The sequence below is a fragment of the Salvia hispanica genome, chromosome 1 (assembly GCF_029641045.1).
Source record: "Salvia hispanica isolate PSC_SH4W2 chromosome 1, Shi_PSC_v1, whole genome shotgun sequence".
In the NCBI taxonomy this organism is placed as follows: Eukaryota; Viridiplantae; Streptophyta; class Magnoliopsida; order Lamiales; family Lamiaceae; genus Salvia; species Salvia hispanica.
This window is the reverse complement of record NC_142692.1, coordinates 14,582,349-14,609,137: the sequence shown is the minus strand read 5'-3', so window position 1 is coordinate 14,609,137 and position 26,789 is coordinate 14,582,349. Positions and strand designations below refer to the sequence as shown.

General features: G+C 38.4%; 2 protein-coding genes and 2 non-coding genes across 4 annotated transcripts; 3 read left to right on the top strand and 1 right to left on the bottom strand.

Moving 5' to 3' along the window:
- The first annotated feature begins 10,117 nt into the window (after positions 1-10,117).
- LOC125185140 (rop guanine nucleotide exchange factor 5-like) lies at positions 10,118-12,736 on the top strand. Its single transcript, XM_048081632.2, has 7 exons — positions 10,118-10,594; positions 10,675-10,791; positions 10,914-11,068; positions 11,151-11,225; positions 11,317-11,610; positions 11,684-12,043; positions 12,111-12,736. Exons 1-7 carry the CDS (start codon positions 10,357-10,359, stop codon positions 12,591-12,593), a joined length of 1,722 nt encoding a protein of 573 aa, XP_047937589.1. The 5' UTR covers positions 10,118-10,356; the 3' UTR covers positions 12,594-12,736.
- A 933-nt stretch (positions 12,737-13,669) lies between these two features.
- LOC148933312 (uncharacterized) lies at positions 13,670-16,293 on the top strand. The gene is made up of 2 exons (XM_089059816.1): positions 13,670-13,897; positions 15,354-16,293. The coding sequence occupies exons 1-2, from the start codon at positions 13,670-13,672 to the stop codon at positions 15,996-15,998; spliced, it is 873 nt and encodes a 290-aa protein (XP_088915942.1). The 3' UTR covers positions 15,999-16,293.
- A 3,336-nt stretch (positions 16,294-19,629) lies between these two features.
- On the bottom strand, positions 19,630-19,736 carry LOC125198788 (small nucleolar RNA R71). Its single transcript, XR_007172474.1, has one exon. It is a non-coding gene; the product is annotated as a small nucleolar RNA R71 (small nucleolar RNA).
- A 3,837-nt stretch (positions 19,737-23,573) lies between these two features.
- LOC125198787 (small nucleolar RNA R71) lies at positions 23,574-23,680 on the top strand. Its single transcript, XR_007172473.1, has one exon. It is a non-coding gene; the product is annotated as a small nucleolar RNA R71 (small nucleolar RNA).
- Positions 23,681-26,789: the final 3,109 nt, after the last annotated feature.

Here is a 26,789-nt window from a genome sequence, read left to right as displayed (position 1 = left end):
ATTTTATCAAAAAAAAGTGTCGCACTCTTATAGGTATTAATTACTCCCTCCCTTTGTCCTAAAAAAATACTCATTTTACCATTTTGGGCCATCCCCCAAAATTAGACCAAGTCTAAATATGAAAATATTTTAACCAATTACACATCACTTAAAATGTGGAACCCACAATCCATTAACACTAGTTCCACTACTTTTCCCTCTCTCTTTCTGAAGTAGTACTCCCTCTGGTCCATAATAGATGTCACACTTTCCTTTTTAGTTTGTCCCATAAAAGATGTTATATTTTCATTTTTGGAAAAAGCTCACTATCACATTAATATAAAAATTATATTTTATCTCTCCATTTAACACACAAAACAAAACCTCCTAAAATCCTATGACGTCCCACAACTGTGGCATCTTTTGTAGGACGGAGGGAGTACCTGTTTTATCTCTCTCTTACTTTACTAATTGCATATTAAAACTCGTGATATTTATAAGTTTATCTATTTTTTGAAGACGAAAGAGTATGAACTAATACTCCATAGGTCCCTCATTTTTTGTCTACTTTTGCCATTTCGTCGTCTCTATTTATTGTCCATTTTCACTTTTTACTATGAATGATAGGTAGACCTCACATTCCACTAACTTATTTTACGTGGATTTTATTCTACAAATAATATATAAAAGTAGGATTCACGTTCTACTAGCTCTTTCAACTCACTTTCTTTATATTTCATAAAATTCATCCCTAGTATAAAGTGGACTGAAAATGAAGGATGGAGGGAGTATCAATCTAAAATATTATTCGAAGAAAGCAAGAAAAAAGAGAGACATCGTGACTTTTTTGAAGAAAAATGAGAGAAATGTGAAAATGATAAAATTAGATATCTAGTATCAACTAAATTCTAAAATAAAGTAAAAGTTTAGGTCCTTACTGTAGGGATCAGATCATTCGGGATTCACTAATTACCGGGGCCTCTTATATTACAATTGATCTGAGATGGCTAATCTCAGAAGTACAAGCCAAGATACAAAGAGAAACACACGATTACAAGTAATCTCAGATACTAACTAACTATTACAAATGGATGTTCTAATCTAAGCTCTATACAGATCAAATACATATCTGGAATCTAAGCTTGCACCGATTGAGAACCCTGCACACAGTGGCGGAGCCACGGTGGGGCCAGGGGGGCCCTTGGACCCCCCAGCCGTTTGAACATTTACTATATATATTATATGTATGCGACATAAGCAATATCAGTAGTTAGCCGAGTTGGCGTGGGTTCCAGCCTCTCATTTGCGTGGTCCCAAGATCGAATCCTGTTGCTGCTTTCATTCTCTTAACTGATGTGTGTGTTTTTTGAGATTTTCTAAAAAAAAGGTAGATAATTGTTTACGGTAGTAATGATTAAGTGTGTGTTTTTTGAGATTTTCTAAAAAAAAGGTAGATAATTATTTACGGTAGTAATGATTTTATCATATTCATTTATACTATTTACTGATTTTCTCACACTACTATTTTTATTGATTTTCTCTCTAGTAATTTTGCATAAATGATTTAAATTTATATTCATAAAAAATGATATTTCCTCTAAGAATAAACATAATTCTATAAACATGTAAATATATAATATTATATTATAATATTATTAATATTAATATCAATGCAATGTCCTAAAAAATATATTCATATTTTTCTTATTATCTATTTCTTACGCACAACTTTTCTATAGCTTATGTTCGAGTGATTTCCGAATATTGAACATACTCAATAAATTTTAATACTCCCTCCATTCAAGAAAAAAGTTCCATTTTGCCATTTTGGAATGTCCACAAAACATAGTACTCCCTCCATCCCACAAAAGATGTCACACTTTCCTTTTTAGTTTGTTCCACAAAAGATGTCACATTTTCCTTTTTGGAAAAAGTTCTCTCTCACGTGAATATAAGAAATATATTTTCTCTCTCCATTTAACACACAAAACAAAATCTCCTAAAATCTCGTGCCGTCCCATAAGTGTGACATCTTTTGTGGGACAAAGGGAGTACCATTTATAAAAATGGAAAATTTTCCTCTCATACTTTACCTCTTTTTCTCTCATCTCTCTTACTTTATCCATATTTTTATACATTATTTCTCTTACTTTATCATTTTCTCATTAAAACTCTGTGTCGTCCATAAATGTGATTATTTTTTATGGACGAAGGGAGTAGTTGTTTGGGCCCCCCATCGCTAAAAGTCTGGCTCCGCCACTGCCTGCACACTAGATAGACAAGTTAGTAATCAACACAAGATCCTCTCGGATCAAAACTAAAGCAGTAGACACCAGTAACCAATAAAGAATAGTAGGAATATGGTTCAGGTCACAACAGTGACTACACTAGGCCAAGGACCTCCCCACAAGTCACAAGATGGAAAACCGTCGAACACTAAGTCAGAAACCCTAGTCACACCTACTGCCACCAAACGTCTATGCTACTCACAACCACCAGAAACTCACAAGAACTCAAATGATCTTCGCTAGTTCTCACTTCTTCAACACCAAACTTCGTCTGATTCGAACCCTAGGTTAGAATAGATCAAACACTCTGAAGGAAACCGAGAAAGTCTCCAAACTCAAGATCTAAAAACGATAGATCCTACTAAAACAAGGATTAATCGGTGGAAACCAAAGATCTGAGGAGTTCACCGGCAAAAAACTGTCTGAGAAGAAGAGAGAGAACGAAGAGAGAAGGTAGAGAGATTTCTAGAAACGAGAGAGAGAGAGAGAGAAACGTCTAGAATGATAGAGTGAAGTGAGGCGATTCTCACTTAACACTCTAACCCTGGATCCAACGGTCCCTACTCAGAATCCGAGTGAGGGCTCCATGTGGCAGCAATCGGCAAGGTCTAGATAAGTAGCGGGTCAAGCCAGATGGGCTTCCCATATACCAACATTTAGGCTGGTGCATTTAATCAATTGGGGCTAGCCCAAACTTATTAAATATTCCCTCTGTCCCATTAAAAATGAAACGTTTTTCTTTTTTGGTTGTCCCATTAAAAAATGAAACGTTTCCTAAAATAGAAATAACTCCATCTCTACTTTTTCATCTCTCTTACTTTACTCTATCTTCATTAACTCACAAAATAACACTGCATAAAATCTCGTGCCAATTTTCAAATATTTCATTTTAAGTGGGACGGAGGGAGTACAAAGGCCCAAACAGAAGTAGACCATAATATTCAACACCTACAGTATTCTCTTTGTCCCCAACTTTGATTCAAGACGAGTTTTAAGAATTGTAAAATAAAGTGGGTTGAAAAAATTGGTGGAATACAAGCGTGAGTCTTATTTTTATGTTAAAAAAATTATTTGACCCATGCATCGTACAAGTGGTAACACTAGTTTTTTGAAATACATCCATGGTTTCTTGAAATGCATCAATGTTTTTGTTTTCATTTGAGTGATCAGCGATGTGTTGGTAATATATTGTTTCTTGTCTTTGAACTTGAGGATTTTTATGAAATGTGAGTCTAATTTTTATATAATGATAACTATTTTTGCGAAACGTGACATTGTTTCAACTTTGAACAAATACTGGTCTTTGTCTCGTGCATTCTCCAGTGTAATTCTTATGCATTTTCTCATGTGCATATTTGTTGGTATTGTCTCTGTAGCTCACGTAGGCAAAATATAAAGCCAATATAGACTAATGTTGATTATGAGTTTCCTTCACATGATTTCTTTCCCTGGGTAAAATTTATGGTAAAGTATGTTTATTCGCAGCTCGAGAAGGGGAAAGTTCAAGAGGAGCACAACAAAGATGTTGCTACCTTCTCTGCAGTGATTTCAATTACAGTAGTGATGGGATGAGTAGAAGGCTACAATTGAGAGATCGCTTTCATGTTAGGATTACCAAAAAATGTGCTCCATCCGACCATAAAAAATAATCTCACGGTTCAATTCTCTTCCGTTCACCAAAATCAATCACATACTCATAAGGGCATTCACAATGGGAGCCTTAAATTCGGAGCCCATCTACATTTTCTTCTGCCACGTTAGCAACCCATCTCAGAGCCTATCACCCTGCAAATACAGCCCATCCCAGAGTGTGTCTCAAAGCCCATCACATTTCCACACCGGCACTATTTTTATATATTTCACTTTTCATTGTTGGTGTAAATTAAAGACAACGTAAATAATAAAAACAAATATTTTTTATTAAAAATAATAAAACATCATACATTAAAATAAAAAAACCAAGATAAAGATATATTGGGTGCGTGAAATGAATGAGATTGTGAGGTATTTATAATAGGAGAATAAATATGACAAATTATTTTTTTTTTAAAATTGAATATCGGCCCCCGGCGCCCCGCAATGGGGGCCTATCTCGGGCCGACTGAGAGCCAATGGCGGATCGGCTGAGGCTTATCATCGGTTCCCTCTCCACAATGGGAGCCGATTGGAGGCGATGGGGTGACTGATTGCTAGGCCCTCGTGATTGGCCACCATTGTGACTATGTGAGTGGCAATGGAAAGTGGCTTATAAACAGAGTGGCAATGGAAAGTGGCTTATAGTTTATTACTCACTTTAATCATTCTCTCATATTTTATTCATATTTTCTTTTATTTTCCTCCTAATTTTATCTCTTTCTATTTTATATTTTATCAATTTCATTTAAAAATTGTATTTTCCACACGTCACTTGGATGGAGTGTTATTTTTACTTACACATAAATTTGGAATGGATATTGCAAGTCATGGTTAAATACGTCATTCATCAATGCTTTTCCTACAAACCCAAAATAAACCAAAAACTAGGTAGCTCCCTATCAAAAGGCAATTGATCAAACTAAACACTAAAGGAATGCAAAATATATTATCACTAAATTAATGAAAGGCCCATTTTTATGTATATAATTTATGAGCTTGCAAGGAAACCCCATTCATGATTAATTTTCAACAAATAACTCGAGATTCAAGTCACCATCCTTTTAAAATGAAGAAAACTTCCCCAAAAGAAAGATGGCCATAGTCATCAAAAACATATAGCTAGAAAATTATGTCCTATGCTTACACGATCTCCTCCATTTTTCTTATAGCCCTAGCTTAAAAATGAAGAATTTTTGTTTGTGATTTTCATAAGGATGATGATTTTAAATGGCAATATATTTGTTTAACATAAAACATATGTATTTTGGTACATATTGTTGGAATCGTGCTCGGTCAAAGGACTTCGATCAAGTATAAATGTGACGAAACATTTAATTTTGTGAAAGGGTGGTTTATCACAAAAATCTATACAGTATATAGGAGTGTAGCTAATGAAACGATTTATAAAACTATAAGAATTCGCGATTTGTAAGTAGTTAATCAAAATTGCAGCGTAATTATTTTGCAGCATACATTCTCAATTTACTAACATATATTCTTCTTTAGGTTGAATTTAGGTGAAAATATTGGTTAAGAATTTAATCAACAGTAATTTTGCTTTTATTAACAACGGCATACAAAAAAAGTTTCACCTTTTTGCTTTGGGATTATGACTTCGATAATAGTAATTGGATTATGAAATTCTTTAATAGCCGTTTGACTATTTTTGAAGTGGAATTTGAATATTTGATCACTATGTACGGATTTGCTGTAGATACGTTCGAATTCGAACTTTGTCATATCCAACAATTCTTTGCACAATATAATACTACAAGTCACTTAGGAAGTTAGGATTGATTATTTTGCAGTATAACCTCGTATACTAATATTACCCGAATTATTGATGCTACACGACAGTTTTAATTAATGTTCATAAACTTATTACGACAAGTGTACAACTTTATTTATGGTACTTTTCAATCGATTCCATGGGACGCGAAAAATATTTAATCTAATAAAAATTGAGATTTTGAAACTATGTTTAAAGTCAAAGATTTCAATTATGGATCTCAATTTGCTGATATTTCAAAATTTCAGATTATTAACCTTTAAGAATATGAAAGCGAGACACGCAAACTTATCAGAATTAAAAAAAAAAAAAAAAAAATTCTTCTTCTTTTTCCACATAATTTCCCTTCCCAAAATTTATCAATTTACTAAAACTACCCATTTAAATTTGAAACTAAAATCTGAAAAATATTCAATTACATTTCTGTTGCTCCACTCCAGATCAACCTCTTTCCCACCGGCCCTTTTTTTTCCCCTTATTATGGTTCTTTCAACAATTTCTGTCGCTTCGCCAATTTCTTTATCACTTTACATACAAAAATAGAATTCAACCAAAAGTAAATAAACCTTTGTCGAAAAGTTTTTATAGGAGTTTAAAAGAGCAGAAATTGCAAAGTAATCGTAATGGAAAGGGGAAAAAATTATAGAAACACAATTAAGGAACACGACAAGAGGTTCACAGTTTTGCGTTAACTAATTTCAGAATTATAAAAGCGGTAGCTTTGTGTTAACTAATTTTCACTTTATATATTCTGCCGCTTTGTAATTTCTTTCAACAATTACGAGAAGTGGCTGAAACTGTGAAAGGAGGTGGGAAAGAGGCGTGTCAGGAGTGGAGTGGAGTGGAGCGGCAGAAATTGGATTGAATTTTCAGAATTTGGGTTCGAATTTGAGTGGATAATTTGGTTAATTAATCAGTGTTAAAAGAGAAATTATTAGAAAAAAGAAGATAAAAAAGATTTTAAAAAAACATATAAAAAGCTTATTCTGAAAAAATGTTACGACTCGGTCTCATATTCTGAAAGGTCGACAAATTTAATCTCAAATCTCGAAAGATTAACGAATTGAGACTTATATTTTGAAATCTCGTTTAAGGTAGAGTATGTTTATAGGGATGACAAATCTTGTGGATTGTATCGTTATAAAGTAAACCCGGTGTTGATCCAATCCAATATGACCACATCCAACCAAAAATGTCGGGTTCTTATCAGGTCTCAATCCATTAACTTCATATATGTTCGTGCGGATTATCGTTCATATCCAAAATTGTCAGGACGATTGTGAATGTTACTAAGTTACTATACAAATTAGTTTGACTCAACACGATAAAGACCCCAATATGATATTATACAGTAAAAACTTGATAAAACACTATAAAATATGATACTCATACAGTTAAAACATGTTATATCATAATTAAATATGAACCCAACCTGAAATCATCGGGTTCTTATTGGGTCGACCCGATAAGGACCCAAACCTAATAAGGTCCTACCCAAACAGATTAAATAATTTTGTGTGGATTTATGTCGAATTATAATACCACGTAAAACATTGCCAACTCTACTAAATTCTCTATATCAGAATTTTTGTGTATTGCATTAAGTAGACTGTTTGGCTCTATTTTATTTTATTTTGCGTAACTTCTACAAGCCATTCTACCGAATGGATTGTCATGACACAACTCTCACTAGTGGTGTATTCTGGATTAAATTGCCGCGCACTCGGTAGAGTGGCTTATCTAGTCCATGATGAAATAGTCGAGTTGCTTGTCGAGATACACCACTCACATAATATGTTGAAGGAAAATTACATAAACTACAATCAAAGAAACCTAAGGGAGTCATATTATTTTGATTGCCATTAATTGGGTGATGGCCATAAACCCTCTAATATTTTGTTGCCTTTCACTTTCGATATCAGCTAAAATCTGAGTTTGGAATAGACATGATTCACATCGCTAATGAAACAATGTCACGTCATTTTGAGATTTTTATTTATTTTTCTGAGTTTAATATTTTAATCTAATATTAATACTAGTTAATAATTAATCTATATATTGGGTAGTCTAAAACATTTCTTTTCGACATAAAATTTAAGAAAATAAGATATTAATTAAGTAGAGAAAATAAAGTAAGATAGATTAAAATACCAACACAATTCTATTTAAAATCTCTAATATTAAATGATTGACAGGAAAAAAAATTTGTCATGAATAAACTAAGTATTTGAAACATTATTTCAGTGGAGTACTTTCGTCGTATATACGCTGATTTTCCAATTATATTTTATTAGAGTTTTATAGTATTCTCACATCTCACAGAAGTATGCCATATTTTTTTTCCACTCATCCTATAGAAATAATCTATATTTATTTATGACAAATTTTTTCTTCTTTTCTTTTACTTTATTATTTATCCCCCTAAATGATCTATTTCTATGAAATGCAGAGAGTATTTATTTGTACTCTTTGTGTCAATAAAAAATAGTCTGATTTATGAACGGCACGAATTTTATCACAAAATTGATAAAAAAAAGTGAAACAAAATGAAAAAAATAGATAAAATATGAGGGAGGAGAAAAAATGGATAAAATATAAAAAGGAAAAAAGTTTCATTTTTAAAAATTAGACTATATTTTCTGGATATTTTGAGACAGATGACAACATATAATTTTCAAACTGATTTTCGGAATGACTTTGACAATTTATGCGTTTGACTATTAAAAAGAGAATCTCTCTTGAATTTATGGAAATAAAATAGTACTTCTATCCCGTATATAATTACAAGCATATAGAATGTGTATAATTATAGTAGTATTTACATATCATTCTTTCTCTTGAAAATTTAAATAGAATGTTTTCCCTCTCATAATTTCAAAAGCTTCTCCTTTCTCGATGCATAATACTCTCGTAATCATGCGGTATTTGTAGCTTACTTTGGTCAATATTTATTAAAGCGGCACTAATTCACAATTACCACCAATGATAAGATTTAATTAATGAGAGTGGATCAATTAACGAGGGCATAATAATATTGAAAACACTACCATGCATAAGCATTTGAAAAATGCACGTAAACCTTATTTTCAGGCAACAAAAAGTAGGACGATTACAAACTCGATGAATACAATTAATTCATTGTCAACCAATTTATATAAATTAATCAAGGTCGATGTAATAATAATAAAGTAGCCGCCCTATTATGGCTGAACATCATTGTCGTTTTTTGTTTTAATTAATGAATATGGAACATTTCCAACAAAAGGTAAATCCATAATTTGGATTCTTTTGGTTGTAAGATTTCATATTGTTTCGCAAGTTAAGGAGAATGGAAATATAAACAACAGAATTTACTATAAACAGAAATAGAAATTTAAATTTTCAATTAATAATTGATTAAGTGAATAACCCAAAAAAAAAAATAATAAATACCAGTAGAAAAAAAAAGAGAGGAATGAAAATGAAAAGAAACACACAGAGAGCACTGGAATTATAAATGTATGGTTATGTCATTTTCATCACGATTGGAGAGGTGAAAACTAATGAACTTGACGCTCCCCATGCTATAATTGCAGCTCTAATTTAATGCGAATTCAACCTCACTAAAATTAAGTCTCTTCTCTAGTTCTAACATAAGCTAAATAGATAAATCAATATGTAAATTATTCCATGACTAGCTACTAGAAAACATAAGTTCATCAAATTCAAGTTATATACATGTATGTGATTTAAATCAATCTTTTATTATAAAGCATCTAGGGAAATATAAAAAATAATACTACTTGAGAGAATGCTGAAGTGCATAAATTGCTTATTCATTCAGATAATGCAATTATCACATTACTGATAACCAACATTACAAATATTCATTTATTTCATTACTAGTTAATGTCACAATTTCAAAATTAGCCCATTAGAATATAGCCATCATATATAGTATATACTATACAAAAACATCCAAGCTTGACTAATGACTAGTCATGTTAGGCCATGAGATCTACTCCACATCTTGTAATATCACTCTGGTTTCGATTCCCAAATAATGTTAAGCATTTCACATATAAGTATATGATAAAAAAGAAAAAAAAAAAAAGCAGTTGAAAATTCCTTGTTAATCTAGAACTAGAAATCAATTAGTAAACCAGGTTGGCAATCAACAAAAACTGGTGATGATGTTTATAAGTATAGCACTTGATTAATTTATAATGACCATATAATTAAGTAAAGAAAGGGCAAAATAGTAAATTGCGTAGATCGAGCAGCCCCACGCCTACGGCTTCGCATCTCTATCACTATTATTATAGAGAAAGGGCAAAATAGTAAATTGCGTAGATCGAGTAGTAAATCATTATTTTGAATGGGACTTCCAAAGAAGTAGACGTTGGCCCTCTTGTGACTTGGCAGTTACCTTCAACCTATTTTGAAATCAAATCTCCACTCAACACACACAGTGAAAACCACCACTTTCACGCAGTAGTAGTAATAAAATCCAGATAATCCACGCCTAACCGTTTAAAGATCGCTTTTTTCCCTTTTTCATTTTCGAGATTTCGACCTTTGTCCGTTGCCAAGATTGAATCTTTATGGCTTTCCTGAGGCAACGGCTAACCCCTTTTCTTGAATAGAAGCAAATCCCTTTTGTGGTAATTCCCATTTGCCGTTAAAATGGCTAGCGCAACTGGGAAGCAGAAAGAGCCGTCCGAGTTGGCGAGTGATGACTCAGTGAGTGGCCCGACTGGGAGCAGCAGCTCTGAGAGTAGATCGAGTTCTGACAATTCTTGCTCAGCTCAATTGGGTTGGCCGATCAAGAAAGCCCCTAATCAGTCAATCAAAAACCCCCAATTGAATGCTGAGTGTTGTGACAGTGAGAATGTGCTGACGAAGGAGACCTCAAGTCTTTCAGGTTAGTCAAGACTCTCTCTTGATTATAATCTTGAAAGGATTTGATATTCATTCTTTTTTTTTTCTTTTTTTTTAATAAAGAAATGGAGATGATGAAAGAGCGGTTTGGGAAGTTATTGCTGGGTGAGGACATGTCAGGAGGTGGAAAGGGAGTGTGCCCAGCGTTGGCGATTTCGAATGCAATTACAAATTTGTGTGGTAAAGATTCAGTTTTTAAACTCAATTGTGTCTGTATTTGTTCCTGAATTAGCATCGAAAATCAGATTCTATATTTATTTGTATGTTGTGGTGATGATATGTGACAAATTGTTTGTCCATAGCTACTGTGTTTGGGCAGCTGTGGAGATTGGAGCCATTGCAGTTGGAGAAGAAAACAATGTGGAGGAGAGAAATGGAATGGCTTCTCTGTGTTAGTGATTACATTGTGGAGTTGAAACCTTCTTGGCAAACTTTTCCTGATGGAACCAGGCTTGAGGTGAAGCATCTAGTGATGGACTAATCTCCTGTTGGAAACTAGTTGAAGAACTTGAATTGTGATTGGTTTTTGTTGTGTGCAGGTTATGTCGTCTCGGCCAAGATTGGATCTTGTTATCAATCTCCCGGCTCTTCAGAAACTCGACAACATGTTGCTGGTGCGACTTGCACGGATTTCTCTTTCGACATTGTTTTTATCTCATCTTTGAGTATTGATTGATCTCTGTGATTGTCCTTGTAATGTGGCAGGAGATACTAGAAGGGTTCACGGAGACTGAGTTCTGGTACGTTGATCAAGGCGTGGTAGCTCCGGAGAGTGATGATGGATCAGCCTCCTTCCGGGAAGCTACTCAACGACAAGAGGGCAAATGGTGGCTGCCTGTGCCCCGTGTCCCTCCTGGCGGTCTACCTGAGGCCTCGAAGAAGCAGCTGATCAATAAACGCGATTTTGCAAGCCAGATACTCAAGGCTGCTATGGCAATCAACAGCATTGCTTTGGCTGAGATGGATGTTCCTGAGTCATACTTGGAAACACTCCCAAAGGTTTATTATTAGGATTTTCAATACTAGAATTAAAAAGCGGAAGTTTCTGATTCTGTGTTTTTTTGAATTGTAGAACGGGAGAGCATGCCTTGGGGATGTCATCTACCGCTACATAACATCATGTCACTTCTCCTCCGAGTGCTTGCTTGATTGCCTTGACTTGTCAACGGAGCTTGTTGCTCTGGAGATAGCAAACCGGGTGGAGGCAGCAATCTACGTGTGGCGGAGAAGGCAGCATCCAAGGCCACAAACTCATCCAAACCGTTCGACCAACAAGTCATCTTGGGAGATCGTTAAGGATCTCATGATGGATGGGGACAAGAGGGAGCAGCTCCTCGCTGAACGAGCTGAAACCCTCTTGCAATGCTTGAAGCAGCGATTCCCGGGTTTAACACAAACCACACTGGATAGCACCAAGATACAATGCAACAAGGTAAAACTAAACACACCCTCTTTTGTGATGTGGATTGATGTATTAATGTGTTTATGAATTGTTGTAGGATGTCGGGAAGGCCATCTTGGAGAGCTACTCGCGCGTGTTGGAGAGCCTCGCATTCAACATTGTAGCGCGGATAGAGGATCTACTCTACGTTGACAACATAAACAAGCAGTCTGAGAAACTTTCAACAATGAGTGTGGTTTCTCAGAAGAAGCTGTCGATGCCATTCAGTGTGCCCGTCTCAGGCACTCCCTACCGGTCAGCATATAGCACGCCTAGCTTCTCCCCAGCTCCGCTGATCAGCCCTGCAAGAGGGGAGAGGACACCGTTCATCGGGGTCAACTGCAACAAGCCTCCACGACGTGGCTTAGGTGTTAGACGAGTCCTAACAAACTATCTTGGGGGAGAGTCTAAAGTGAAGAACTGCAGCAATGTACGACAAGGCCTTGGTTCTGTATCCAACAGAATCGCTGAAGGCACAACTTCATCGGTGTCCCGTCTGAGCATTGAAGGGAAGGAAACCGAGTCTTCGATGGATCGGTGAAATGTTTGGCTTAGACAGGAATAGAGAAGATGTGTGTAGCTTCTTTTAGAGCAAGCATAGGATGTGTATCCACTCTCTAATATTTGTTCATTGATTTATTTGTCAATCCATGGTTGTGTTATATAACTCTTGATTGTTTTGTAGTTGAAGAGCCTATAATTCCACAAGTTATCCAATCAATCTGCCTTGAAGTCGTTAAGAACAAAAGAATAGCAACAACGGATACACTTCTAATCTGATTCTACAATAAATTAACATATTGAATATGGAATTTAGGAGAAATTTTGGAATATTTTCTTAATTCGCTAACCTTTAGAAAAATTATTATACTATCTCATTCAAGAGAATTTTTCTTTGAGTTTTGGTATTATGAATCTCGTATCATTGTAAGTATTTGGTTCATCGTAATACCACAAACTTATCAAACGAATTTTCGTCGTATCAAATGAGGGAGTTTATAGATAAAAAGAAACTAATACTAAAAAATAAGGAATATTGATTCTTAAAATCATAAATTTTGATCAAATTCTGGTATTTACTATAAATTTTTAATTGGTCAAAATATCACAAACTTTACATACTGTTTGTTATTTCCAACCTAGTACAAATAAAATATCATTGACAAGTAGGATAAAAATTCATGTAGAAAATCACGTTGATTTGGTAGTGTCAAGTAGAACAAAAAACGTATATAAGTTAATCGGATATAGTGATTGACATGCCGTGGGAGATAACAATCAAAATTTGGACCAAAGTACATAGTCGGAAATATTTTAGACCAATTTTAATGTTCGTGAGAAATACCAAAATTTAGCCAAAGTACATAGTTTTAGGTCATTCGCAATAGGGCCGTGAAACTCTCCCGCCGTGCCTGACGAGTTCTCCGGCCCTATTGCAGGGGGAGGCTGCCGACGACACTAATGCAGCGTGGTCCGCCGAGGATTCTGCAGCCATGATTAATTTTTTTCATTTTTCATTATTTTTTATTCTATAAATCTCCTATTCATACCCCATTTCATCACCCCTGCGCTCCATTCTCTTCTCATCTCATTTATCACTCTCAAGAAAACAAAAAAATGAATCTCGGTGGTCCCCCAATAAATCCCGACGAAACATTGATGTACGCCGACGGTTTCTCAATAATTCCCGACGGTCCCCTAATGTTCCCTGCCATTCCCCAACTGAGAGGACCCAAGACTTCATCTATCCAAGCCGCCTACTACGACTTTTGTCAAGTTATGGGAATTAATTCCATCTATGGTGAGAAGTGTGTTGGCCGGTCATGGATACCAGCCAAGATCTGGGTACCCCAGGAGTGCATGGTTCCACCACTGATCCGAACTTCAATACCGATGAGTACGATCTCGGACATGGAGTCAAAGACCATGATAGCTAAAATGATGGATGATGTTTTTATCATTAACAACTAGTCTTTATCCTAAGAAATCAAAATTCAAACAAGTTCAAATTCAATTCCACAACAACCAAAACCAAAACAACTCACGGAGGTCTAAAGCAAAACAAATATACCCTAAAACATAAATAAAAGCAACAAAAGACAACAAATCAATTTGAAACAAAAACAAGTAAAGTACCTCATAAGGCTCACTATCCACCATATCATCCCCCCAAACTTATTCAAGGCTATGCATAAAATAAGTTTGAAAAGTTGGTGGAGAAGTGATATTTATATGATAGAGAAACTCAAACGGAAACAATCTAGAAGTTACCTACTAGGGGTTACTTCCTCTATAGTGTCTTTGGTTATCGTCGTTCGCTCGACGTCTTCACGCTCTCTCAATTTATTTTGAACTGGATGATGGAATCCGCATCATTGCTCTTTGCCACTATCGCATGAATAAGCGTATCTATTTGCTTCATCCACCGACTCACCATTGAGCTTTGAAAAAGTAGAACTCCACTCATTTTGGCCACTTTATTCTTCTTTTGAGGCCTTTTCTTTTTCAGTCTTGCAGTCACTTCTTCCTCGGTTTCTGACAAACTCATATTTTAGCCTTGTTTTATGGGTGATTAAAGAGTGCTTTTATTGATTTAAGATGTTAAATACAAGTTTTTCACCTTATATACACTAATTAGGTGAGTTGATGGGTTTATCGTAGTTTTGTGATGAAAACAGGTTGAAACGAGCCGAAGCTGAAATTCGAGGAGTTCTCCAGAAGGAAAACCCGACCGGGTGTTTTCCATCTCTCGGAACACCCGGTCGGGTGTTTTGAAGTGGCCTTGTGGACTCCAGGAGGAAAACCCGACCGGGTGTTTTCCATCTCGCGGAAAACCCGGTCGGGTGTTTTGCAAAACAGCGGGCTTCGGGAAGAAAACCCGGTCGGGTGTTTTGTTACCTACAAATCACCCGACCGGGTGTTTTGCTAATTGCCCTGATTTTCACTCCGAGTATAAAAGGGGTTCTAACTCAATTTAGAACCCTAACTTTTCCCCACGCCCAGAAACAGTTTTTCCACCTTTGAGAGCAGATTGAAGAGACAAAGAGTCCGATTCATCAACAAGTTTGAAGACGAAGACGATTTGCCATTCAATTCACCCTTGGGAGTACTTTTATTAGTTTACTATGTTCAATTCTCTTTCTATGGATTCTTCTTGTGGATTTGTATTGAATATGAGTAGCTAAATCTTTCGTAGAGTTTTGGTGAAGACTACAATGAACGCTTTTGATTAATTCAAGGACTTTTGATATGTAAGCAATTATTAGGAGGTGATGCCTACTTTTGTGTTTTAAATGATTAGTCACATGATCTTGGAGTAGATGGAGGCCAGGCCTTTTTCTTGCAAAGGTTGAAGGATCACTTCCCTCTTCCGGATCCCATCAACACGTACATCAATGGGCCCGTGGAGAGGAGAAATTGGAAAATGAATTCTCCAATCCACCAAACCATCGCAGCCCGATTCCCGAACATAAGATTTGAAGAGGTTGATCCTGATGAGTATGAAGAATTTGAACATGCGGCGTTTCCTGAGGCTCCCGAGGTCCCCGAGCACTTGAGGATAGGGCAGGCAAGTGAAGATGAAGATGAGGTTCGCGAGGAACCCGATGAAGAGATGCCGCCATATGGTGATGAAGGAGCCGGGACAAGCACTCAGAGGACAAGAAGCCGCCAAGAGAGAGAAGAAGAGGACTACTACTCGATCAACGAGAGGTTGGCACGTATGGAGCTTCGGCATGAGGAACAGTGGGCCCGGAACGATGCACGGCTGAACCAGTATGAGGCGAGGTGGAACCAGTTCGAAGCTCAGAATGATGCGCGATGGAACCGGTATGAGGAGAACTGGAGTCAATTTACCGAGTTCAACACCGCCCAATGGGCCAACCTCAATGCTCGGTTCGATGACTTTCGCGGCCCTTGGCAGTATCCACCTCCGCCTCCACAGTGAAGGTCCATGGGAGATCCACTCTCTTTCAAACTTATCCTAGCTTTGCGTGGAATAAGTTTGGGGGGGTGTCTAGTGGATTCCCTCTTCTATCTCTATCTCTCTCTATTTGATGATACCCCGTCTGTACCCCTATTCTTTTGATGCTATTTGATGATGATATGTGGGCATGTAATCTTAATTCATGATATTCTTGATTGTGGATTTTGGGGAGTGTTTCCTTGTTTCTTTGTTCCAATTGTTTTTGTGTTTTTGTTTCTTTTTAGGAATGTTTTTCTTGTTTTCTTAGTGTGTTAATAATCTCCCTTGGGTAGAATGATAGTAGGGTGAGAGAAAGTGATGTTTGAACGAGTGTGAGGATTTGTTGGAGGAGTTGCCAATGATGATTTTGTGCCAAAATTTTTGAAAATCTTGTTGATATGGCTAAGTAACATGTAATCTTCATTTCAAATTGCCTAAAGTGAATCGCATGGTGCCTTGTCTTTTGCCAAAATGACCTTGTGAGAATTAAGCCTATACTATCACTAAATGTGTGTTTTATCTCAAGCATGTCATATGTTTCTAGAACTTGCTCGCGATCTCCTTGAGTCTACATAGTGGCTAGAGAGATAAGGGAGGATGTTAGGCCATTTTTATTAGCCAAATCCTAGTTTCACCCGCTATGTTAATAATCCTTGTTAGCCCACTTTGAGCCTATAAACCTTTTCATTGACAAACCGAGGAGTTGGAATTGCCATGTGGTACTTTTGAAAAATCAAAGAGAAATGTGGAAGTGGTGTTGGCAAATGAAAAACAAGTTTGTTGAGATAGAAAAGAAAAAGAAAAAGAAAAAAAAAAATAGTGATGATACCATGCAAAGCATGGAGAAAAAAAAAAAAAGAAGAGAAAGAGAAAAAGAAAAGAAAAAAAAAAGTTGAAAGCGAAAAATGGTGAGCAATTGACATTTGGTGAAAAAGGTGTGCCTTGAATGTTGAAAAAGAGGTATTGAACAAAAGTGGAATGTTGGTAGTTGGGAAGAATCTAGGCAAAGCCTAGTACTAGCTAAGATTGGGGAAGAAAGTTGGTGAAGTTGAATAGGTCATGTCTTGGGGATTAAAGTCACTTTAGCCAAAAATTACCTCACCTATCCAAAGAGCCTACATTACAACCTATAGAAAAGACCTTTCGGACCTTAGATCTTTAATCACACCGTAGTAGAGGAGAGTGTAGATTTCGAGCAAGCATATGGTAAACTATGCATGAATTGATGATTTGAGAGTTATGTCATGAGCCTATACACCTTGAGAGTGAGTGAAACTTCTAAAATGCACATTGCATTTTCTCCTTGTGAGGGTGAATTGGCAAGGTTGAGTACATGATAGTAGCTTGAAGCAATACTTTATAACGTTATACTTGTATATGAGGCCATTGATACTTGTTGAAAACTTTATTTCTACTGAGGCAATGATGACACTCCAACATCCTTACATGAGTTTGTCTTCTTATTTTCTTCTTCTTGTTTAGGGACAAACAAGTGTTTAAGTTTGGGGGAGTTGACAAACTCATATTTTAGCCTTGTTTTATGGGTGATTAAAGAGTGCTTTTATTGATTTAAGATGTTAAATACAAGTTTTTCACCTTATATACACTAATTAGGTGAGTTGATGGGTTTATCGTAGTTTTGTGATGAAAACAAGTTGAAACGAGCCGAAGCTGAAATTCGAGGAGTTCTCCAGAAGGAAAACCCGACCGGGTGTTTTCCATCTCTCGGAACACCCGGTCGGGTGTTTTGAAGTGGCCTTGTGGACTCCAGGAGGAAAACCCGACCGGGTGTTTTCCATCTCGCAGAAAACCCGGTCGGGTGTTTTGCAAAACAGCGGGCTTCGGGAAGAAAACCCCGGTCGGGTGTTTTGTTACCTACAAATCACCCGACCGGGTGTTTTGCTAATTGCCCTGATTTTCACTCCGAGTATAAAAGGGGTTCTAACTCAATTTAGAACCCTAACTTTTCCCCACGCCCAGAAACAGTTTTTCCACCTTTGAGAGCAGATTGAAGAGACAAAGAGTCCGATTCATCAACAAGTTTGAAGACGAAGACGATTTGCCATTCAATTCACCCTTGGGAGTACTTTTATTAGTTTACTATGTTCAATTCTCTTTCTATGGATTCTTCTTGTGGATTTGTATTGCATATGAGTAGCTAAATCTTTCGTAGAGTTTTGGTGAAGACTACAATGAACGCTTTTGATTAATTCAAGGACTTTTGATTACCTTTGCTCTTGTGATTTCTTTGTTTCGTTCTTGTACCTTTTCAATTCAATTGCTTAGCTACCAATTGGGTTTGTTGACCTAGTTTTTAGTAATCGAGAGATACCTAATTAGGATTGATAAAAGAATGAACAACACCTAGATAATTTGCATTCGAGAGAAGGAATTCTAGAGTGAGGGCTTTAGCCTTTTGTTTTAAGGAGTTAATTGTTGAGTATTAGAAGGAGACTTCAATATTAATGATTAATCAACTGATTAAGTGCACTCGAGAGAGGGCTTAGTCTAGACTAGCGGCTTTCCTAGTAATCCTAGAGACTTTAATTGGGTAATCGAAGTTGTTGATTTGTTCGCATCGTGTTCGTTGTAGTTGGATCCAAGGCTCTACCGTGTTCTCTTATTTGGAACTTTTCTTGGTTGCGCGCTCTTAGCTTGTTTATGTTTATTTGTTTCTCAAAATCAAAACCAACTCTCCGGATTTTCTAGATAGTGTTCTAAATTGCTTCGTAGTACTCAAACCGGCACTTAGTCTTTGAGGATCGATAATTTAACTTGCCACGTGCTACATACCCCCATACACTTGTGGGTGACATTTTGATTGCAAGTTTAGCATGAGTCAAGTTTTTGGCGCCGTTGCCGGGGACTAATTTGCTTTTGTGTTTGATATTGTGATAAAATTGAGAATACTAGTTTAGACATTTACTTGCTTTATTTAGTTTAGTTTTCTAGTTTGGCTCTAATTTTCCTTTATTTTCTCTCTTGTGTTGTGTAGGTTTTTATGCTCACGCGCTCAAGGCATCTACCCCTTGAGCCGATCAATTTAGAGATAGAAGCCGCCAATAGAAGAAGAGGAGGACGAAGGAGGAGAGCACGAGCTCAACATTTAGTTGAGCCAATGGAAAATCCAAATTGGAACAACGGGGAGGTACCACCTCCACCTCCACCTCCCCTTAATCAAGATCAAATCATCCTCCAATTACAACAACAAATGGAGGAGATGAGAAGGGAAAGAGAGGAGGAAAGGAGAAGAGAGGCACCGGTTAGAAATGCATTTGGGAACGTCAATATCCCAATGCCACCCATTGATCCAAGAGTGAATGCCAACAATTTTGAGTTGAAGACGGCATTGATCCAATTTGTGGAGCAACGTGTTTTCTCGGGAAGGCCCACGGAGGATCCTAATATGCACTTAGCCAAATTCTTGGAGATTGCCAACACAACCAAGCTTAATGGGGTTCCCGAAGATACAATCAAGCTTAGGCTATTCCCATTCTCATTGACGGGATGTGCTAGAGATTGGTTTGATAACCTTGAGCCGGGCTCGGTTATAAGTTGGGACGACTTAGCCAAAAAATTCTTGGAGAGGTTCTTCCCTCTTAGCTCTACTCTCAACCTACAAGCGGAGATCTCCCACTTTAAAATGAAGAACCAAGAGTCTATGTTCGAAGCATGGGAGAGATTCAATGCTTTGTTGAAGAAGTGTCCTAACCATGGGTTATCTCCGGGCCATCAAGTGAGCCTTTTCTATAATGGATGCTCGGAGTTTATCAAAATTCAACTAGACTTTGGTTCGGGGGGATCATTCTTAGACAAAGGGGTTGATGAGTGCAAGAAGATGCTTCAAAGGCTTGCATACACTAGCAAGAGTTGGAGCTCGGGTCGAGATGGCTCTATGCCGGTAGCTTCGGTTGTTGATTCGGATGCATTCAATCTCCTCAACCAACAAATGATGATTCTCAATCAAAAGGTGGATAGCATAAATTTGGGGATGGCTCCCAATGTAGAGCCTCAACCTACCGTAGAGGATGTTAATTATGTTCATCAAGGGGGAAACCAAGGAGGAAATCAACGGAACTTCTACAATTATCGCCCCAACAATGGGGGTGGTAATTATCGTCCGTTCTTCAATACACATCCAAATCTTTCGTATGGGAATCCTAATAATGCTATTCAACCAAGTGGGGTTAACAATTCACCTAGCATTTCAAAGTCTTCAAGTGATGTTACCAATGAGCTTCTAAAAGCTTTGATGGAGAAGACCGATGGGATTATGGAACACTCTACCAAGAGAATTGATAAAGTTGAGACGGCGGTGGTAGAAGTTGCTACAAGAATGGGGGCTTTGGAGCACCAAATGAGTCAAATTGCTCAAACTGTGGGTCAACTTCACCAACCGGGGCAATTTCCAAGCAACACTATTCCTAACCCAAAAGATTGCAAGGCAATTAATTTGAGGAGTGGAACAAGCTATGAGGGTCCCACTATGCCCGGAAAGGAAGCTATTGTTCAACCCGAAAAAGAAGAAGGAGAGGAAATAGAGATGGAAACACCACCGGAGAGCTCGCCTAAAGTTCAACCCGAGATAATTGTTCCTCCCAAACCCATGGAAGTTAAGCTTCCCTTCCCTCAAATGATACAAAAGAAGAAGAAGGATGAACAATTTTCAAGATTTTTGGATATCTTTAGGAAAGTTCAAATCAACATTCCTCTTGTTGAAGCACTTCAACAAATGCCGAGCTATGCAAAGTTCCTCAAGGATGTTGTCTCACAAAAGAGGAAATGGGGGCAATATGAGACGGTCAACTTAACGGAGAGTTGTAGTGCAATTATTCAAAAGAAGCTACCGGCCAAGAAGTCGGATCCGGGGAGCTTTACTATTGAGTGCACTATTGGAAATTGCTTTGTGGAGAATGCCTTGTGCGATCTAGGTGCTAGCATCAATCTTATGCCATTGTCCTTCTTCAACAAGTTGAATATTGGCAAGTTGAAGTCCACTAGCATTACTTTACAAATGGCCGATAGATCTATATCATATCCCTCGGGCATAGTTGAAGATATTTTGGTGAGGGTGAATGACTTCATATTCCCCGTTGACTTTGTGGTGTTGGATATGGAAGAGGATAGAGTTGTACCTCTTATATTGGGGAGACCGTTCCTTGCTACCGGGAAGGCCATGATAGATGTTTCAAAGGGAGAGCTTACACTCCGCCTTAATGATGAGAGTGTGACATTTTCGATCTATGAGGCCTTGAAGAGGCATGATGTGGAACCGGGAGGAAGTCTTCAACATTGCAATGTTGTGACCGTGATGGATGAGTGTGTTGGAAGAGTGGCACCGACCTCTTACTTGGATGATCAATTGGAGAGATGCATTTCTCACTCTATTTATTCTTCTCACTCTCTTGATATTTTAGATGTTAACCTTGAGTTGTTGGAATTTGTAGGTGCTTTGGACTCGGCTAAGGAGGTTCCTAGATCACGTCGTCCACAATTTCTACCTCTTAGGGATGAAAGTGAAGATAGCGAGAAAGAAGTGGAAAGCAAGAAGATTGAGTTGAAGCCACTACCATCACACTTGCAATATGCCTTCCTTGGAGAGAATGATACCTTTCCGGTAATTGTATCATCTTCCCTCTCTAGTTCCGAGTTAGATAAGTTGTTGAGAGTTCTTAGAAAGCACAAGAGTGCTATTGGGTGGTCCATATCGGACATTAAGGGAATAAGCCCAACCATTTGCATGCATAGGATTCACTTAGAAGAGGGGTACAAGCCTAAGGTACAAAACCAAAGGCGATTAAATCCTATTATGCAAGATGTTGTTAGAAAAGAAGTGTTGAAATGGTTAGATGCCGGGATCATTTATGCTATATCCGATAGTGAGTGGGTGAGTCCTACTCAAGTGGTAGCCAAAAAGGGGGGTACTACCGTGGTAAAGGGGAAAAATGATGAGTTGATAGCAACGAGAGTGGTGTCCGGATGGAGGGTTTGCATCGACTATCGTACTTTAAATTCGGCCACTAGGAAAGACCATTTTCCCCTCCCTTTTATTGATCAAATGTTGGATAGATTAGCCGGACATGAGTATTATTGTTTTCTTGATGGATACTCGGGTTATAACCAAATTTTGATAGCCCCCGAGGATCAACATAAGTCCGCTTTTGTGTGTCCCTACGGTGTGTATGCATATAGAAGAATGTCTTTTGGGCTTTGTAATGCCCCGGCTACTTTTCAAAGATGCATGATGTCTATTTTTCATGATATGGTTGAGGACATTATGGAGGTTTTTATGGATGACTTCTCTGTTTTTGGCATGACATATGATATGTGCTTGGATAATCTAACCAAGGTTTTGCAGAGATGTGAGGAGACCAATCTAGTTCTCAATTGGGAGAAGTGCCATTTTATGGTTAGAGATGGGATCGTGTTAGGGCACAAAATTTCATCCGAGGGACTTGAAGTGGATAGAGCCAAGATAGCGGCCATTGAGCAATTGCCACCTCCTTCTAGTGAGAAGGCCGTGAGGAGCTTCCTAGGCCATGCGGGGTTCTATAGGCGTTTCATCAAAGATTTTTCACATATTGCTAGACCTCTTTGTCATTTACTAGCTAAAGATGTAAAATTTGATTTCACTCTTGAATGTGTGCAGGCGTTTGAGAAGCTCAAAGCGGCATTGGTGAGCGCTCCAATATTGATCTTTCCCGATTGGTCACAACCCTTTGAGATCATGTGTGATGCAAGTGATGTAGCGGTAGGCTCGGCTTTGGGACAAAAGAGAGACAAGTTATTCCGGGTGATATACTATGCTAGTAGTACATTGGACTCGGCTCAAGTTAATTACACCACTACCGAGAAGGAAATGCTTGCGGTGGTCTACTCATTTGACAAGTTCCGCCCTTATCTCATTGGGGCCAAGACTATTGTCTTCACCATAGCAAAAATAGCTCATCTTTCTGTACACTCCCTGTTTCGGCACGTGCAAAGGGATGATTGTTGCAGGCCTTCTGAATCATCCGGAGAACTGGGTTCCGGATCATGGAGCTCTTGGCCCGGGCAGCCTTGAACCCGTCTGTCTCAAGAGTGATGTCGTTCCAGAATCTACTGTTCTTGAACTCCATCGGCATGTCATACTCATCCGTAGTGATCCCATAAATCTCCTTAAGCGCCTCCATAGACAGCTCGTATTCATTGTTCCTCAGCCGGAACCGTATGGCCACAATATTCCTTCCTCGTATCTGTACCACCAATGTGGTTAAGAACTCAAGAGTGAGTCGATGGTAGGACACGATCTCCCTTGTGAAGATTCCATTGAGTTCCCCCATCATCATTTGTTGGTTGAGGAGATTGAATGCATCCGAATCAACAACCGAAGCTACCGGCATAGAGCCATCTCGACCCGAGCTCCAACTCTTGCTAGTGTATGCAAGCCTTTGAAGCATCTTCTTGCACTCATCAACCCCTTTGTCTAAGAATGATCCCCCCGAACCAAAGTCTAGTTGACTTTTGATAAACTCCGAGCATCCATTATAGAAAAGGCTCACTTGATGGCCCGGAGATAACCCATGGTTAGGACACTTCTTCAACAAAGCATTGAATCTCTCCCATGCTTCGAACATAGACTCTTGGTTCTTCATTTTAAAGTGGGAGATCTCCGCTTGTAGGTTGAGAGTAGAGCTAAGAGGGAAGAACCTCTCCAAGAATTTTTTGGCTAAGTCGTCCCAACTTATAACCGAGCCCGGCTCAAGGTTATCAAACCAATCTCTAGCACATCCCGTCAATGAGAATGGGAATAGCCTAAGCTTGATTGTATCTTCGGGAACCCCATTAAGCTTGGTTGTGTTGGCAATCTCCAAGAATTTGGCTAAGTGCATATTAGGATCCTCCGTGGGCCTTCCCGAGAAAACACGTTGCTCCACAAATTGGATCAATGCCGTCTTCAACTCAAAATTGTTGGCATTCACTCTTGGATCAATGGGTGGCATTGGGATATTGACGTTCCCAAATGCATTTCTAACCGGTGCCTCTCTTCTCCTTTCCTCCTCTCTTTCCCTTCTCATCTCCTCCATTTGTTGTTGTAATTGGAGGATGATTTGATCTTGATTAAGGGGAGGTGGAGGTGGAGGTGGTACCTCCCCGTTGTTCCAATTTGGATTTTCCATTGGCTCAACTAAATGTTGAGCTCGTGCTCTCCTCCTTCGTCCTCCTCTTCTTCTATTGGCGGCTTCTATCTCTAAATTGATCGGCTCAAGGGGTAGATGCCTTGAGCGCGTGAGCATAAAAACCTACACAACACAAGAGAGAAAACAAAGGAAAATTAGAGCCAAACTAGAAAACTAAACTAAATAAAGCAAGTAAATGTCTAAACTAGTATTCTCAATTTTGTCACAATATCAAACACAAAAGCAAATTAGTCTACTCATTTGACAAGTTCCGCCCTTATCTCATTGGGGCCAAGACTATTGTCTTCACCGACCATGCCGCTATCCGTCATCTTTTTGCAAAACAAGATGCGAAACCAAGACTTATAAGATGGATCTTGCTTCTTCAAGAATTTGATTTTGAGATCCGAGATAGAAAAGGGTGTGAGAACGTAGTGGCGGATCATCTATCAAGATTGGAGCATGCTAGTGAAGAAGAGAAGTTGAAATTGGTAATAAATGAAGAATTCCCGGATGAACACTTGTTCTATGTGGCTCAAGGCAAGGTGGCATGGTATGCTAACATAGTGAATTATCTTGTTGCTAAGGTAGTTCCGGATGGGCTCACGGATTATGCAAAGAAGAAGTTTTTCCATGATGTGAAGTTCTATTTTTGGGATGAGCCTTGCCTCTTTAGAAGATGTGCCGACATGGTAATTAGAAGATGTGCTCCTCAAGAGGAATGGGAATCCATTATTATGCATTGTCACTCCGCACCAAGTGGGGGACATTTTGGAGCAAACCGAACTGCGATGAAGGTGCTTCAAAGCGGCCTTTATTGGCCAAGTATCTATGGAGATTGCCAAAAGTTCGTGATGCAATGTAATGAGTGCCAAAGGACCGGGGGGTGTCAAAGAAGAAGGAAATGCCTATGACCCCTATTGTGGAAGTTGAGTTGTTTGATATTTGGGGGATCGATTTCTTGGGCCCCTTTCCATCATCATGTGGCTATCAATATATTCTCTTGGCGGTGGACTATGTGTCTAGATGGGTAGAGGCTATTCCTACCCACACCAATGATTCTAAGGTTGTGATTAAGTTTGTCCAAAAGAATATCTTCACAAGATTTGGCACCCCACGAGCCCTAATTAGTGATGGAGGTTCCCATTTCAATAATCGATGGTTGACAAGTGTGCTTACTAGATATGGAGTGAAGCATAGAGTAACAACACCCTACCACCCTCAAGCTAATGGTCAAACCGAGTTAGCCAACCGGGAGGTGAAGCAAGTCCTAGAGAAGACGGTGAACACAAATCGAAAGGATTGGTCACTTAAACTTGATGATGCATTGTGGGCATATAGGACGGCTTATAAGACACCCATTGGGATGTCGCCATATCAATTGGTATTTGGAAAGTCGTGCCACCTTCCGGTAGAGATGGAGCATCGCTCGTATTGGGGTGTGAAGAAATTGAACTTGGATTTCTTGAAGGCCGGAAAGGAAAGAATGCTTCACCTCAATTTGCTAGAAGAATTTAGGAATGAGGCTTATGTCAATTCCTCTATTTACAAGGCAAGGTTGAAGACCTATCACGACAAGATGATTGAAAAGAGAGAGTTCTCCCCGGGGGATGCGGTACTACTCTACAATCATAGATTGAGGTTCTTCCCGGGCAAGCTCAAGTCTAAATGGTCGGGGCCATTCACTATAAAAAATGTGATGACCAATGGGACAATGGAACTTATTGGGGCTGATGGAAGTACTTTCATGGCGAATGGCCACAACATTAAAAGGTTCTACACAAGGGAGCAACAAGATGAGGTCTTCGTCTTGACCTTGACCGAATGATGAGAGCTTGAAGACCGTCGGGCAAACGACGTTAAACAATTGCGCTATGGGGGAGGCAACCCCTAGTAGGTATAATTTTATTTTATGTCAATGTGTTTTTCTCTCACTTGTAGGATTTTTCTTTGTTTTAGTGTGTGGAACAGGAAAATAGGAACAAAAGAGTGAAAAATGGAAAAAAGGGTCGAATTCCAGTGGAAAAACCCGACCGGGTGTTTTCCATCTCTCGGAAAACCCGGCCGGGTGTTTTCCCCGAAGCACAAGGGAGTCCAGAGAAGAAACCCGACCGGGTGTTTTCCATCTCTCGGAAAACCCGGTCGGGTGTTTTGAAAAGACCGACGATTCCAGGAAGAAAACCCGACCGGGTGTTTTCGAATTTCCGAATCACCCGGTCGGGTGTTTTGTCGCGTAAATAATTCTGCCGTCGCAGAATCACCCGGCATAAACACTCGACGCAATTCTCGAACCCTAGCTCCCCAATTCTCAAATTTCGGTGATTTCCTCTCAATTTCTCCCTTCCAATCTCACTTCTACACTCTATTAACTCTTCTACTCTCTCTTTTACACATTTTAAACCACTTAATTGGTGGAATTTGTGAGAACAAGGCAAGAGCTAATTTTCAAGTTCTACTTCTAATTAAGCCCTAAAGGTATGGATTTCTCCCTCTATTCTTCTCTACCCATGTATCATTGTTGAATATTGAGTGATTTATGGAAGATTATGATGATTTTGGTGCATAATTGTGGGTTTTTGAGGATTAAGAATGGATTTGTTGTAGAATTGCTAGA

What these genes read in the sequence shown, in the direction of transcription:
- LOC148933312 (XM_089059816.1), top strand. Translation starts at nt 13,670, where the DNA reads ATGAATCTCGGTGGTCCCCCAATAAATCCCGACGAAACATTGATGTAC. An exon ending in GGATACCAGCCAAGATCTGG is followed by an intron (nt 13,898 to 15,353) that starts GTACCCCAGGAG and finishes TTAAATGATTAG; the next exon opens with TCACATGATCTTGGAGTAGA.
- LOC125185140 (XM_048081632.2), top strand. Translation starts at nt 10,357, where the DNA reads ATGGCTAGCGCAACTGGGAAGCAGAAAGAGCCGTCCGAGTTGGCGAGT. An exon ending in TGCAATTACAAATTTGTGTG is followed by an intron (nt 10,792 to 10,913) that starts GTAAAGATTCAG and finishes GTTTGTCCATAG; the next exon opens with CTACTGTGTTTGGGCAGCTG. An exon ending in CTGATGGAACCAGGCTTGAG is followed by an intron (nt 11,069 to 11,150) that starts GTGAAGCATCTA and finishes TGTTGTGTGCAG; the next exon opens with GTTATGTCGTCTCGGCCAAG.